The 16674-nt window shown below is 38.5% G+C and overlaps 1 protein-coding gene across 1 annotated transcript in view; it reads right to left on the minus strand.

Annotated features, from left to right (window-relative positions):
• Positions 1-16674, minus strand: part of atp6v0a2a (ATPase H+ transporting V0 subunit a2a) — a 53629-nt gene that overhangs the window by 27262 nt on the left and 9693 nt on the right. The window contains exons 2-10 of the mRNA XM_061926761.1: positions 8902-8980; positions 8742-8839; positions 8534-8671; positions 6324-6421; positions 4859-4985; positions 1636-1718; positions 1477-1570; positions 1202-1414; positions 983-1133 (exon numbers count right to left, since the gene is read on the minus strand). Of these exons, the coding sequence (XP_061782745.1) occupies positions 983-1133; positions 1202-1414; positions 1477-1570; positions 1636-1718; positions 4859-4985; positions 6324-6421; positions 8534-8671; positions 8742-8839; positions 8902-8980 (1081 nt within the window). The remainder of the gene's footprint in view (positions 1-982; positions 1134-1201; positions 1415-1476; positions 1571-1635; positions 1719-4858; positions 4986-6323; positions 6422-8533; positions 8672-8741; positions 8840-8901; positions 8981-16674) is intronic.

Here is a 16674-nt window from a genome sequence, read left to right on the forward strand (position 1 = left end):
TACAGTACAGCACACATTAATAGGGTTGGAATTGGGGGTTAAATCACCAAAAATGATGCTCACTGCTCCCCTCACCTCCCAGGGGGTGAACAAGGGTGATGGGTCAAATGCAGGGAATAATTTCGCCACACGGGGACGGTATAGCTCGGTTGGTAGAGCGGTCGTGCCAGCAACTTGAGGGTTCCAGGTTCGATCCCCGCTTCTGCCATCCTAGTCACTGCCGTTGTGTCCTTGGGCAAGACACTTTACCCACCTGCTCCCAATGCCACCCACACATGTTTAAATGTAACTTAGATATTGGGTTTCACAATGTAAAGCGCTTTGAGTCACTTGAGAAAAAGCGCTATATAAATATAATTCACTTCACTTCACACCTAGTGTGTGTGTGTGTGACAATCATGGGTACTTTAACTTTAACATATAGAAAAAAATAAACTTCTACTACATGGATTTCACTTAAATCGGGTATTTTTTGAAGGTAACGAGGGAAGACTGTACTTTGGTTCATAAATGGCAGGCGAACTCGTATTGTCAGGTGTACAACTAGTTATTAGCTATTGTGCTCAAGCTGTACTTTTTCCATCTGTGCAAGGACAAAACTTCTTGTCTGAGGGGTGGCCTCAGCCGCAGATGTTATCTTTGTTTTAGCCCGCTAACAGCCAAGGACTTCAAGGACCTCAACGAAGATAAGACGACAGCACGCAGACGAAGCACATTCCGTCACGTATTGTGTGTACTGGAGCTGCTTTGCATGATATGTGCGACCACTCCTTTTAGAGGCGGCCTCAGTGATGTTGACTGGGAAACTCCTGAATAAATAGAGGGACGCGGGAGCTGTGACTAAGTGTGCAGCTCCATGCGTTCTCCTCATGAGCTAAATTGAACTCTGTCTCTGCATGATTTCTTGCTTCTTGTCTGTTTAATAGAGGTCATCAGTGTTTGAACCTGACAGTACCTTCAAATATTTGAGCGTGGCGCTTACCTGGGCTCACCTCTCGATAATCCCCCACCCCGTACGCCTCCACGATGCTCTGGAATCCCGAGGTGAACTTGTTGGTCCGGACCAGCGTGGGAGGCGTGTCGGCACTGGGGATGCGGTTCACAAACGAAGGAACGGTGGCGTCGCCTTTTCTCTGCCAGTAGAGGGAAAAGGAGCGTAAGGACGCAGAGGCAAAAGGACAAACAAGCAGCCTCTTCCTACCGAGCCTTCCTCCAGCGCCGCCCGCAGGTTGGCCAGGTCACTGACGGGACACCACACCTCGGCGATCAAACACTTGTTGGTGACGTCGAAGCTGCAGAGGTTGAGGATGTGATAGATGGCCTTCATCTTTTTCACCTGCACCACCCAGCCGTACGCCGACTCCGACGCCTTCTGCAGGACCTGCTTCAGGTAGTCGTCGGTGCGATGGAGAACCTGCGGGGGAACCCACAGCGGTCACCACCCGCTCCACCAGGACCTTCACAGAGCAGTCCTACGTTGTTGAGGTCTTGGATGCGCGTCCTCAAGCTGTCCAACATGTCCACCCGCTCCTCGTCGTTCTCCGGGTGGGGATAAAGGTGGCAGTGGTAGCTGAGGACCGCCACAGCGTGAGAGGAAGTTGAAAAAAAGGACCCCCGCGGCGAGGGAGGACTTACCAATCGCAGATTTTCTGGACTTTCTGCCCGATCTGGTCTCCCCAGAACGAGATGAGGAAGACCACGTTTTTGCTGATCTCGCCCTGCAACCACACACACACACACACACACACACACACACACACACACACACACACACACACACACACACACACACACACACACACACACACGGTCCCAAGGTTTAGCCACTCATGAAGAAGCGGCGTTTCCCCAAAGGTCCCAAACAGTGGCATGTTTACATAAAAATGCTCAAACTTGAATGAATGTACCCATTAAACAGGCCCTTTTTTTATTTTTTTTTATTCGTGAATAGAGTCGCCATCCATCCATCCATTTTCTACCGCTTATTCCCTTTTGGGGTCGCGGGGGGCGCTGGAGCCTATCTCAGCTACAATCGGGCGGAAGGCGGGGTACACCCTGGACAAGTCGCCACCTCATCGCAGGGCCAACACAGATAGACAACATTCACACTCACATTCACACACTAGGGCCAATTTTTAGTGTTGCCAATCAACTTATCCCCAGGTGCATGTCTTTGGAGGTGGGAGGAAGCCGGAGTACCCGGAGGGAACCCACGCAGTCACGGGGAGGACATGCAAACTCCACACAGAAAGATCCCGAGCCCGGGATTGAACCCAAGACTACTCAGGACCTTCGTATTGTGAGGCAGATGCACTAACCCCTCTGCCACCGTGAAGCCCTAGAGTCGCCATGGTAACACAAAATGTATATGGGCTGCTTGCATTTCCGCAGGCCCATAATAATCCTATATTTTCAATATTAAAAAAAAACAAAAAAAAAACAAGCAACTTAGAGCTTTTCTCCCTGTCACTCACGCCTAGGGATGATGTTCGAAATCGGTTCTCCCGGTTGTTCGATAAGAAAAGAACCGATTCCATGGACTCGAATCCCTTTTTGAGAACCGGTTCCCGTTATTGAGGCCACTATAGTGAAGAAAAAGAGTTGGTTCTTTACTCGAATCCCTGGGAACGAATCCCTTCCCACGTACAGGAAATGCCCTGTGGGACCTGCAATGTTATGCCCATTTGATTGTAGACTCTTACTGACACCGTGTGGCCATATGAAAATACTACGCGTCATTAGTTTAGGCACTTCCGGGTTGGCGACTCAGTTAAGTTCATGAGACAATTGAGAAGTAGACAAGTTGTGTTAGCTCTTACAAGCCTTGGAAAAGATAAGTCTGTAAGTAAACTGTTTCACTTGTTTATGTAACTCCGTATTAAGGTGGAAAGTGGTTCAGTTTAGGGATGTCCCGATCCGATATTTGGATCGGATCGGCTGCCGATATTTGCCAAAAATTGCGTATTGGCAAGGCATGGGAAAATGCCGATCCAGATCCAGTTTAAAAAGAAACTCCGGTCCGTGTTTTCCAACGCACCTATTTAAATAATACATTCCACTTTTTTGCTGCTCCGTAATTTCCGTTCCGCATTTTCCAGCACACCTTCAACACATCCACAGGTCTGTGGATTCTCACGCAGTTGCTTTCAGCTGCTGGCATTACACGACAGGCTCTTCTCACTCTTTCCTGTGTCTCCCTCTCACAGACAGCAAGTGCACCTTCTTACACACGTCACATACTGTCACCACACACGTCACATACTGTCACGTCATACGTCACATACGTACAGTATACGTCCTCCCCGAGCAGAGAGGTAGCAGCATGGCTAACGTTAGCTGTGATTTCTAGCACAGCCGTGCGAGCAACGCTCCCTCTAAGGTGCTCGCCTGTGCAATTGCGCACTGTTTAAGCGTCCTCTGCGCATAGCAAATCTATGCCACGCACAAAATCAAATAAAAAAATAAGCGCATCACAATTTTCGACACACGGACACAACAGAGAAAACAGTTTTCGTCATCATTGTTCAAATATTATAACGTCTGTCGAGACGCTTATTAAAAAAAGGCCATATCGCCCAGCCCTAGTTTCAATGATGCCATTTCTGTTTGTCATGTATAATTTTGTCTATTTTGTGTTTATCATTGAATAAACAGGTCAGTTTCTTGTTACCAACCATTGTGTATTATTCAAACTCCCCTAATTCAGCTGGCTAGTTGTTATCAAGAGTACTAAAACCCTTTCCAACATGATTCTGACAACTAAGTAGGCTAAATAACTTTAAACTTTAATACATGCTCGGATAGGCCAGTATCGGTCGGTATCGGTATCGGATCGGAAATGCAAAAACAATATCGGTATCGGATCGGAAGTGCAAAAACCTGGATTGGGACATCCCTAGTTCAGTTTGATACTAAGATGTTTATTGAAAAACGATTTTTGTGCACTGTTTCAATGGATGTTTTGAGGACTTAAAATGGCTGCCAGTCGTGTATTTCCACCATCGAAATAGTTTCAACACTCAGAAGTATTTGTTTGATGATAGTACTGTATATTTGTGTGAAGCTAATATTTACATATTGTGTATTACATTTCAGTATGTTCATTGAATCACATAGCTTATACATTTGTCATTGTGTATTTCAGTTTAAAAAAAAATTAAAATAACAGTCCAGTGCAAGACAAAAGTAAAGATAGGAAAAGACAAAGCAAGATGAACAACAGTAAAGAGCCTAAATGGATTAATCTGCTTTGGATTGTTTGTTAGCTGTATAACCTCAACACATATAATGAGGGCAGAACATGCAATATGCAATTATTGCCAGGCTTCGCTCTCATGTAAAGGGGGAAGAATTGTTGATTGATGACTGTGGTGTTCTTAGTGTCATAGTGTGTGTAGTTAGTATGTTCCAATAGCAGTAGAAGTGCACTTTTTGGAGAGCTGTATTATTTTCAGTTTTGTGCCCAAGGGACTGATTTTATATAACGCTATATTATTATTTATACACCTATAGTGATCACAGAGACAGATTGTTTTTGTGTTACTGTATATATTTGTTTTTCTGAAAAATCCCACTTAATATACTTTGGGTAACAGTCAATATTTATTTTTTTTAGGGGGGTAACAGTCAATATTTTTTTCTTTTATTTTTTTCTTAGAAAATAAAAGTGATCTTTTGTTAAACCAGATATTGTGTTTTTTTCCATATACAACCACCTATCTGGATTCGATAAGAGAATCGATAAGGAATCGGTTCGAAAAGAAGATTCGATAATGGGCTCAAACTCGATCATTTCTTATCAAACATCATCCCTACTCACGCAAACAACAAGCAAGGCAAGTGCATTCCTTCATCTCACCGTGTCGAGGTCGGCGAGGTTCTCGTCCACCTGGGCGTAGCTGAGGATGGTGTAGCCCTTGCACACCCGCCACAACATGCGTTCAAACGCCTCCACTTTCACCCGCCGGATGAGTCCGGAGATGAACCTACACAAGGCAGCAGTTGACCAGGTTTAAAGACGGAGACTTGTAGTCATACTTGCCAACCCTCCCGGATTTTCCGGGAGACTCCCGAAATTCAGCGCCTCTCCCGAAAACCTCCCGGGACAAATTTTCTCCCGAAAATCTCCCGAAATTCAGGCGGAGCTGGAGGCCACGCCCCCTCCAGCTCCATGCGGACCTGAGTGACGTGTTGACAGCCTGTTCACACGTCCGCTTTCCCACAATATAAACAGCTAATGATGGAGGGCGAGTTCTTGGTTTCTTATGTGGGTTTATTGTTAGGCAGTTTCATTAATGTCCTCCCAGCGGGGTAACAACACACAACAACAGCAGTCAAGTTTTCGTCTACCGTAAAGCAGTTGGTCTGCCGTAAACAGCAATGTTGTGACACTTTTAAACAGGACAATACTGCCATCTACTGTACATGCACATGTGACCCACCCATAATGTGTCACATTTTTGTGTTGATTTATTTATTTTATTTTGTGGTTTGAATTCGTTTTTGGAGCTGTCATTACACATTTATCAGTATTCACATTGGTCAGTAGAGGGCAGTAGGGCGTTTCTTCCCAATTGAATGCTATCACCTGCAGACCGGAAGTGTCTTGTCATTCTGATGAGAGCGACCAGTCTGTGAACAATTGAAACGTCCTGTGTGCTTTTTCCTCCTGTATAACAGGTTAGTTTTGGTGAATCAACTCACTGAATAATATCCATGTGATCTTTTATAAGTTTAAGTACACATTCTGATGGTGGAGCCTAACTCTAAAGTGTTTGTGAGTTGTAGTTTGTATTTGTGAATGAATCCAGTGCACAGCTGCAGTAATCAATACAAAAAGGCAACGTGAGTGCGCAATGTTTATATAGGAACTTCTGATCCTAATTCAGACTTCCCAAATTAGAGCTCCCGTTTTCTTATTGATTTTATAATGTATATTTGTATAATGTGTGTGTTCTGAAATAGTGACAGAGAATAGAACAAGGATGGACAATTCAACCCTTAACTCAACAATGAGTAGATGAGTGTTATGTGAGTGTATATGTGTAAATAAATGAACACTGAAATTCAAGTATTTCTTTTATTTATATATATATATATATATATATATATATATATAAATATGTATATGTAATAAAATATATATATATATATACCGGTAGCTAGAATTCACTGAAAGTCAAGTATTTCTTAGATATATATGTATATATCTTAACCACGCCCCCCACCCCACCCCCGACTACGCCCCCGCCCCCCCACCTCCCGAAATCGGAGGTCCCAAGGTTGGCAAGTATGCTTGTAGTGTGGAGGTGACCACCGCTCACCCAAGCTTGGCTCCAAGTCTCTGCATGCCAGTGCAGCCTGACACCGAGTCTGTCTCCATGGTGGGGAACTCCTCATACTGGGGACCCAGAGCCTCATGCTGATTATGGAAAGGGACAACGGGTCATTCCTGACAGCTTTTCTTTACCTTTATACCCACCAATGTTTATTTACTAGCAAGGGTGTCAAAACTTCTAATTATATGTATATCATTTTTACATTATATTTACTAAATATATGTATATTATTAACATTTCATCTTTTTTCTCTTTACTTTTTGCCCTTTTTGCAAAAATATTTTCTCAAAAAAAACCTTTTCTGCAATGTGAATGACTATTTTAAAATAATTTATTTAATATAAATAGCAATTAATTAATCATTTATTGTTGATGGTCTTGTTTGTAGGGCTTCCATATTTCTAACATAATAATCAAGGAATGTGTTTATTTATTAGCAGAGATGTAGTTTAATATTTGTAATTAGATATATATTATATTTATATTAATTGATAATAAGATATATATTTTTATTTTCTATTCATGGCATAGACATTTTAGCTTTTTCATCTTCATTTTGTGCTTTTTTTTGCAAATGTGCTTTCTGAAATTGTGCTTTTTTTGGTTTGATTTTATTTCCACATTGTGCAACGGGCCAAAAAAAACAACCTTTTATGCAGTGTGAATAACTATTTTAAAATACTTTAATTGATTTCATATAAATAGCAATTTCTTGTTTGTAGGGCTTTCATATTTCTAACATAATAATCAAGGAATGTGTTTATTTATTAGCGGAGGTGTAGTTTAATATTTGTAATTAGATGTATATTATTTTTATATTAATTTACTAAATATATTTTTTTATTTTCTATTTATTGTATCAACATTTAATCTTTTTTCTCTTTACTTTGTGCCTTTTTTTGCAAAAATATTTTCTCAAATGTTGCTTTTTTGGGGGGGTGGGGTTGATTTTATTTCCACAATGTGCCGAGAGCCAATAAAAAACAAACTCTTATCTGCAGTGTGAATGACTATTTTAAAATACTTTATTTAATATATATATATATATATATATATATATATATAGGAATTAATTAATAATTTATTCTTGATTGTGTTGTTTGTAGGGCTTCCATATTTCTAACATAATGATCAAGGAATGTGTTCATTTATTAGAGATGTATATTATTTCTATATTAATTGATAATATATATATTTTCTATTTTCGAATTATGGTATCGACATTTTAGATTTTTCATCTTTATTTTGTGCCTTTTTTGCAAATGTACTTTCTCAAATTGTGCTTTTTAAAAAAATGATTTTTTATTTCCACAATGTGCCAATTAAAAAAACGAGCCTTTTTCTACAAGGTGAATGGCTACATCTTAAAAATACTGTCATTCATTTAATTCAAATAACAATTGATTATTTATTTATCTTTTAAACAAAATAACCTAAGAAATGTGTTTATTTATTAACAGGGGTGTAAAAATGTATAGTTTATTATTTGTATATTAATTAAATAATTATACTTACTAAATTTATATTATTTATTTTCTGTATAGTATCAACATTTCCTCTTTTCTTTGTGGCTTTTTGCCACAAAAAAAAACCCATCTCAAATGTAGCATTTTTGTTATATTTTATAAATAAAAAACAAACCCTTTAGTAAAGGGGTAACTGACTCTATTTTTTAAAAATGTATTTGATATAAATAGCTATTTATCAATCATTTATTCTTGGTTGTCTTGTTTGTAATTTCTGACAAAATAATCAATCTGGGAAAAATGTTAAAGATTAAATTCTCTTCCATTAAAGAAAAAACATTTAAAAAATGTCAATTTAATGATAATGAAATAATAAATACTATTAATGTAAAGTATTTTAAAATCTGGAGTTACTTTAGAAACGCTTCTGTTTCCAAACAATTTTCTCCTTATGAAATATGAATAATCTGTCCCAGAGTCAAACTGTCTTCTATTAACGATATGATTAGTTGTCATTTAAGTGTAAAAAGAAGTTAACCACTGTTCAAATTAGTTCAAAAAAGTTGTTTAGAAAATGTCCTCCATTATTTTAGCTAAATTTAGAGGTTCTATTTTAGGCCATTTAAATGCAAATAAACGCTCTGTTTGGCACTGGTTGAAAAACCATTGCCATTAACATCTGTGGCTGTAGGCGACCTCCCCATGTGCTTGTTAAAAAGACACACTCACCCTGGAGCGGCTGTGTATGAAGGTGCGCGTGATCTTCAGCATGTGCGTGTACTCGATGAGCTCCAGCAGGTTCCTCTGCAGCTTGTCTTTGTTCCTGGCCACCTCGCTCAGCTCCATCTCCAGCCTCTGGAGCTGCTCCTGAGCAGGAGAACACAGCGTCACCGATGCTCTCCTGATGTTTGGGCGGAGGTCCGGTGTCCGCGCTCACCATGATCTCCAGCACTTGTCTGGGCGGAGGAGCCAGTGGACTCTCGTCCTCCTCGGGTACGGCGATGTGAGCCTTCTGGATCTCCCTCAGGAGGTAACCTACGGCCGCATGAGTCAATTTGGTGTCTCGGCTGTGTTCTCATGTGCACCTTACACCTTACCCAGCATCCTCTCCATCTCCTCGCATCTCTTGATCTCGCTGACAAAGCGGCGCTGGAAGGAGCTGACGCTTGGATTGAGCTGAAAGGTCAGGAAGTGGCGGGTTATCAATCAATGTCTGATCGCAAAACTACGGCAACTAGATGAGGCAATTCCTGAAGGAATTCCGTGTGAATGCTGAAATTGAACTGAAATGCTGATAGAATGTAGTATGAATGTAAGAAGAGTTTGAATTTCCAGGAAAACCGGAATTTGGTTTGGAACTTGGGAAAGTGTTAGTTGGATGAGTTGAATGTGTTGATGTTGGAATGGAATGGTTTGAATAGGTTGAAAAATGTGGGAATTGTGCAACTTGGAAAAATGTACCATTCATTTCAATGGGAACTTCCTGGAAATTTGGGAATTTTGGGAAAAGCAGGATATTTTGAAAATGATTAGGAGCATAAATGTCCTGAATGAGCTGGATTGGTTGGTGTTGGAATTGTTTAAATCGCTCAAGAAACGCTGAAGTAGTAACAGTTTTTGAATTGAAAAATTGTATTACGGAATTTCGGGAAAACCGGGAATTTTTCAAGTTCTTAAACCAACTTGTTTTTTGGTCTTGAATAAGAGGAATGTTTTGACAGTGGAACCCTTGAAACGGGTTGAAAAATGTGAAAGGATTCATCGCACTAAAAAAAGTTGGAAATAAGGTTAGAAAAAGACAGGAATTCCTGGAAATTTGTTGAATGTGGAAAAATGGTAGTTTGAATGTCCAGGATGAGTTGAATGTGTTGATGTTGGAATGGTTTGAATAGGTTGAAAAATGTGGGAATTGTGCAAGTTGGAAAAATGCCCCATTCATTTCAATAGGAACTTCCTGGAAATTTGGGGAAAAGCGGGATTATTTGAAAATGATTAGGAGCATAAATGTCCTGAATGAGCTGAATTTGTTGGTGTTGGAATTGTTTAAATCGCTCAAGAATCGCTGAAGTAGTAACAGTTTTTCAATTGAAAAATGGTATTACGGAATTTCGGGAAAACCGGGAATTTTTCAAGTTCTTAAACCAACTTGTTTTTTGGTCTCGACTAAGAGGAATGTTTTGACAGTGGAACCCTTGAAACAGGTTGAAAAATGTGAAAGGATTCATCGCACTAAAAAAGGTTGGAAATAAGGTTAGAAAAAGACAGGAATTCCTGGAAATTTGTTGAATGTGGAAAAATTGTAGTTTGAATGTCCAGGATGAGTTGAATGTGTTGATGATGGAATGGTTTGAATAGGTTGAAAAATGTGGGAATTGTGCAACTTGGAAAAATGCCCCATTAATTTCAATGGGAACTTCCTGGAAATTTGGGAATATTGGGAAAAGCGGGATTTAAATAAAAATGACTAGGAGCATGAATCTGAATGAGCTGAATTGGTTGGTGTTGGAATTATTTAAAATCGGTCAAGAAATGTTGAAGTAGTAACAGTTTTTTCATTGAAAAATGGTATCACGGAATTTCGGGAAAACCGGGAATTTTTCAAGTTCTTAAACCAACTTGTTTTTTGGTCTTGACTAAGAGGAATGTTTTGACAGTGGAACACTTGAAACGGGTTGAAAAATGTGAAAGGATTCATCGCACTAAAAAAGGTTGGAAATAAGGTTAGAAAAAGACAGGAATTCCTGGAAATTTGTTGAACGTGGAAAAATTGTAGTTTGAATGTACAGGATGAGTTGAATGTGTTGATGTTGGAATGGTTTGAATAGGTTGAAAAATGTGGGAATTGTGCAACTTGGAAAAATGTACCATTCATTTCAATGGGAACTTCCTGGAAATTTGGGAATTTTGGGAAAAAGCAGGATTTTTTGAAAATGATTAGGAGCATAAATGTCCTGAATGAGCTGAATTGGTTGGTGTTGGAATTGTTTAAATCGGTCAAGAAATGTTGAAGTAGTAACAGTTTTTTAATTGAAAAATGGTATCACGGAATTTCGGGAAAACCGGGAATTTTTCAAGTTCTTAAACCAACTTGTTTTTTGGTCTTGACTAAGAGGAATGTTTTGACAGTGGAACCCTTGAAACAGGTTGAAAAATGTGAAAGGATTCATCGCACTAAAAAAGGTTGGAAATAAGGTTAGAAAAAGACAGGAATTCCTGGAAATTTGTTGAATGTGGAAAAATTGTAGTTTGAATGTCCAGGATGAGTTGAATGTGTTGATGATGGAATGGTTTGAATAGGTTGAAAAATGTGGGAATTGTGCAACTTGGAAAAATGCCCCATTAATTTCAATGGGAACTTCCTGGAAATTTGGGAATATTGGGAAAAGCGGGATTTAAATAAAAATGACTAGGAGCATGAATCTGAATGAGCTGAATTGGTTGGTGTTGGAATTATTTAAAATCGGTCAAGAAATGTTGAAGTAGTAACAGTTTTTTCATTGAAAAATGGTATCACGGAATTTCGGGAAAACCGGGAATTTTTCAAGTTCTTAAACCAACTTGTTTTTTGGTCTTGACTAAGAGGAATGTTTTGACAGTGGAACCCTTGAAACGGGTTGAAAAGTGTGAAAGGATTCATCGCACTAAAAAAGGTGGGAAATAAGGTTAGAAAAAGACAGGAATTCCTGGAAATTTGTTGAATGTGGAAAAATGGTAGTTTGAATGTCCAGGATGAGTTGAATGTGTTGATGTTGGAATGGTTTGAATAGGTGGAAAAATGTGGGAATTGTGCAACTTGGAAAAATGTCCCATTCATTTCAATGGGAACTTCCTGGAAATTTGGGAAATTGGGGAAAAGCGGGATTTTTGAAAATGATTAGGAGCATAAATGTCCTGAATGAGCTGAATTGGTTGGTGTTGGAATTGTTTAAATCGGTCAAGAAATGTTGAAGTAGTAACAGTTTTTTCATTGAAAAATGGTATCACGGAATTTCGGGAAAACTGGGAATTTTTCAAGTCCTTAAACCAACTTGTTTTTTGGTCTTGACTAAGAGGAATGTTTTGACAGTGGAACACTTGAAACGGGTTGAAAAATGTGAAAGGATTCATCGCACTAAAAAAGGTTGGAAATAAGGTTAGAAAAAGACAGGAATTCCTGGAAATTTGTTGAATGTGGAAAAATGGTAGTTTGAATGTCCAGGATGAGTTGAATGTGTTGATGTTGGAATGGTTTGAATAGGTTGAAAAATGTGGGAATTGTGCAACTAGGAAAAATGTCCCATTCATTTCAATGGGAACGTCCTGGAAATTTGGGAATATTGGGAAAAGCGGGATTTAAAAAAAAAATGACTAGGAGCATGAATCTGAATGAGCTGAATTGGTTGGTGTTGGAATTGTTTAGTTTTTTAATTGAAAAATGGTATTACGGAATTTCGGGAAAACAGGGAATTTTTCAAGTTCTTAAATGTTAGAATAAATATGTGTAAGTTATCACACAACTTTAGTATGCTTAAAGTCCATTGCTATAGTTATTAGCTATTGTGCTCAAGCTGTACTTTTTCTATCTGTGCAAGGACAAAACTTCTTGTCTGAGGGGTGGCCTCAGCCACAGATGTAATCTTGGTTTTAGCCCGCTAGCAGCCAAGGACTTCAACGAAGATAAGACGACAGCACGCAGACGAAGCAGAGACAAGGCGAAATCACAAGGCCCCAGCACATTCCGTCACGTATTGTGCGTACTGGAGCTGCTTTGCATGATATGTGTGACCACTCCTTTTAGAGGCGGCCTCAGTGAAGTTGACTGGGGAACTCCTGAATAAATAGAGGGATGCGGGAGCTGTACCTTAGAGCGTAGGGCGAGACTGTGACTAAGTGTGCAGCTCCATGCGTTCTCCTCATGAGCTAAATTGTACTCTGTCTCTGCATGATTCCTTGCTTCTTGTCTGTTTAATAGATGTCATCAGTGTTTGAACCTGACATAAACCAACTTCTTTTTTTGTCTTGACTAAGAGGAATGTTTTGACAGTGGAACGGTTGAAATGAGTTGAAAAATGTGAGAGGATTCATCGCACTAAAAAAGGTTGGAAATAAGGTTAGAAAAAGACAGGAGTTCCTGGAATGTAAAGGATGAGTTGAATGTGTTGATGTTGGAATGGTTTGAATAGGTGGAAAAATGTGGGAATTGTGCAACTTGGAAAAATGTCCCATTCATTTCAATGGGAACTTCCTGGAAATTTGGGAATTTTGGGAAAAGCGGGATTTTTTGGAAAATGATTAGGAGCATGAATGTTCTGAATGAGCTGAATTGGTTGGTGTTGGAATTGTTTAAATCGGTCAAGAAATGTTGAAGTAGTAACAGTTTTTCAATTGAAAAATTGTATTACGGAATTTCGGGAAAACTGGGAATTTTTCAAGTCCTTAAACCAACTTGTTTTTTTGTCTTGACAAAGAAGAATGTTTTGACAGTGGAACACTTGAAACGGGTAGAAAAATGTGAAAGGATTCATCGCACTAAAAAAAGTTGGAAATAAGGTTAGAAAAAGACAGGAATTCCTGGAAATTTGTTGAATGTGGAAAAATGGTACCGGTAGTTTGAATGTCCAGGATGAGTTGAATGTGTTGATGTTGGAATGGTTTGAATAGGTGGAAAAATGTGGGAATTGTGCAACTTGGAAAAATGTCCCATTCATTTCAATGGGAACTTCCTGGAAATTTGGGAATTTTGGGAAAAGCGGGATTTTTTTGAAAATGATTAGGAGCATGAATGTTCTGAATGAGCTGAATTGGTTGGTGTTGGAATTGTTTAAATCGGTCAAGAAATGTTGAAGTAGTAACAGTTTTTCAATTGAAAAATTGTATTACGGAATTTCGGGAAAACTGGGAATTTTTCAAGTCCTTAAACCAACTTGTTTTTTTGTCTTGACAAAGAAGAATGTTTTGACAGTGGAACACTTGAAACGGGTAGAAAAATGTGAAAGGATTCATCGCACTAAAAAAAGTTGGAAATAAGGTTAGAAAAAGACAGGAATTCTTGGAAATTTGTTGAATGTGGAAAAATGGTACCGGTAGTTTGAATGTCCAGGATGAGTTGAATGTGTTGATGTTGGAATGGTTTGAATAGGTTGAAAAATGTGGGAATTGTGCAACTTGGAAAAATGTACCATTTATTTCAATGGGAACTTCCTGGAAATTAGGGAATTTTGGGAAAAGCGGGATTTTTTGAAAATGATTAGGAGCATAAATGTCCTGAATGAGCTGAATTGGTTGGTGTTGGAATTGTTTAAATCGGTCAAGAAATGTTGAAGAAGTAACAGTTTTTTCATTGAAAACTGGTATCACGGAATTTCGGGAAAACCGGGAATTTTTCAAGTCCTTAAACCAACTTGTTTTTTTGTCTTGACAAAGAAGAATGTTTTGACAGTGGAACACTTGAAACGGGTAGAAAAATGTGAAAGGATTCATCGCACTAAAAAAGGTTGGAAATAAGGTTAGAAAAAGACAGGAATTCCTGGAAATTTGTTGAATGTGGAAAAATGGTAGTTTGAATGTCCAGGATGAGTTGAATGTGTTGATGTTGGAATGGTTTGAATAGGTTGAAAAATGTGGGAATTGTGCAACTTGGGAAAATGTCCCATTCATTTCAATGGGAACTTCCTGGAAATTTGGGGATTTGGGGAAAAGCGGGATTATTTGAAAATGATTAGGAGCATAAATGTCCTGAATGAGCTGAATTTGTTGGTGTTGGAATTGTTTAAAATCGGTCAAGAAATGTTGAAGTAGTAACAGTTTTTTAATTGAAAAATGGTATTACGGAATTTCGGGAAAACCGGGAATTTTTCAAGTCCTTAAACCAACTTGTTTTTTGGCCTTGACTAAGAGGAATGTTTTGACAGTGGAACAGTTGAAACGGGTAGAAAAATGTGAAAGGATTCATCGCACTAAAAAAGGTTGGAAATAAGGTTAGAAAAAGACAGGAATTCCTGGAAATTTGTTGAATGTGGAAAAATGGTAGTTTGAATGTCCAGGATGAGTTGAATGTGTTGATGTTGGAATGGTTTGAATAGGTTGAAAAATGTGGGAATTGTGCAACTTGGAAAAATGTACCATTCATTTCAATGGGAACTTCCTGGAAATTTGGGAATTTTGGGAAAAGCGGGATTTTTTGAAAATGATTAGGAGCATAAATGTCCTGAATGAGCTGAATTGGTTGGTGTTGGAATTGTTTAAATCGGTCAAGAAATGCTGAAGTAGTAACAGTTTTTTCATTGAAAAATGGTATCACGGAATTTCGGGAAAACCGGGAATTTTTCAAGTCCTTAAACCAACTTGTTTTTTGGTCTTGACTAAGAGGAATGTTTTGACAGTGGAACCCTTGAAACGGGTTGAAAAATGTGAAAGGATTCATCGCACTAAAAAAGGTGGGAAATAAGGTTAGAAAAAGACAGGAATTCCTGGAAATTTGTTGAATGTGGAAAAATGGTAGTTTGAATGTCCAGGATGAGTTGAATGTGTTGATGCTGGAATGATTTGAATAGGTGGAAAAATGTGGGAATTGTGCAACTTGGAATAATGTCCCATTCATTTCAATGGGAACTTCCTGGAAATTTGGGGAAAAGCGGGATTATTTGAAAATGATTAGGAGCATAAATGTCCTGAATGAGCTGAATTTGTTGGTGTTGGAATTGTTTAAATCGCTCAAGAAACGCTGAAGTAGTAACAGTTTTTCAATTGAAAAATGGTATTACGGAATTTCGGGAAAACCGGGAATTTTTCAAGTTCTTAAACCAACTTGTTTTTTGGTCTTGACTAAGAGGAATGTTTTGACAGTGGAACCCTTGAAACAGGTTGAAAAATGTGAAAGGATTCATCGCACTAAAAAAGGTGGGAAATAAGGTTAGAAAAAGACAGGAATTCCTGGAAATTTGTTGAATGTGGAAAAATGGTAGTTTGAATGTCCAGGATGAGTTGAATGTGTTGATGTTGGAATGGTTTGAATAGGTTGAAAAATGTGGGAATTGTGCAACTTGGAAAAATGTCCCATTCATTTCAATGGGAACTTCCTGGAAATTTGGGAATTTGGGAAAAAGCGGGATTTTTTGAAAATGATTAGGAGCATAAATGTCCTGAATGAGCTGAATTGGTTGGTGTTGGAATTGTTTAAATCGGTCAAGAAATGTTGAAGTAGTAACGTTTTTTTCATTGAAAAATGGTATCACGGAATTTCGGGAAAACCGGGAATTTTTCAAGTTCTTAAACCAACTTGTTTTTTGGTCTTGACTAAGAGGAATGTTTTGACAGTGGAACGGTTGAAACGTGTTGAAAAATGTGAAAGCATTCATCGCACTAAAAAAGGTGGGAAATAAGGTTCGAAAAAGACAGGAATTCGTGGAAATTTGTTGAACGTGGAAAAATGGTAGTTTGAATGTCTAGGATGAGTTGAATGTGTTGATGTTGGAATGATTTGATTCGGTTAAAAAAATGTGAGAATTGTGGAAGTTTGAACAATGGATGATTCATTTTAAATGGGGAAGTTGTCTCTGAAAACTGGGAATTCTAGGAATCCCGGGAATTTTTTAAAATAATTGTCACACAATTCCCGAACAGGCTGAATATTTTGAAGTTGGAACGGTTTGAATAGGATGAAAAATGTAGGCTTTGTGGAATTTTGAAAAATGTCCCATTCATTTGAATGGGAATTTCCAGAAAATTGGGGAATTTCGGAAAAAGCGGGAATTTTTTGGAAAATGGTAAAAAAAACAAAAAACTTTGAATATTTGAATGAGTTGAAATGGTTGGTGTTGGAATTTTTCAAAATCAGTCAAGGAATGTTGAAGTAGTAACATTTTTAATTCAGAAATGGTATTATGGAATTC

This window comes from Nerophis lumbriciformis, linkage group LG32, assembly GCF_033978685.3.
Source record: "Nerophis lumbriciformis linkage group LG32, RoL_Nlum_v2.1, whole genome shotgun sequence".
Taxonomy (NCBI): domain Eukaryota; kingdom Metazoa; phylum Chordata; class Actinopteri; order Syngnathiformes; family Syngnathidae; genus Nerophis; species Nerophis lumbriciformis.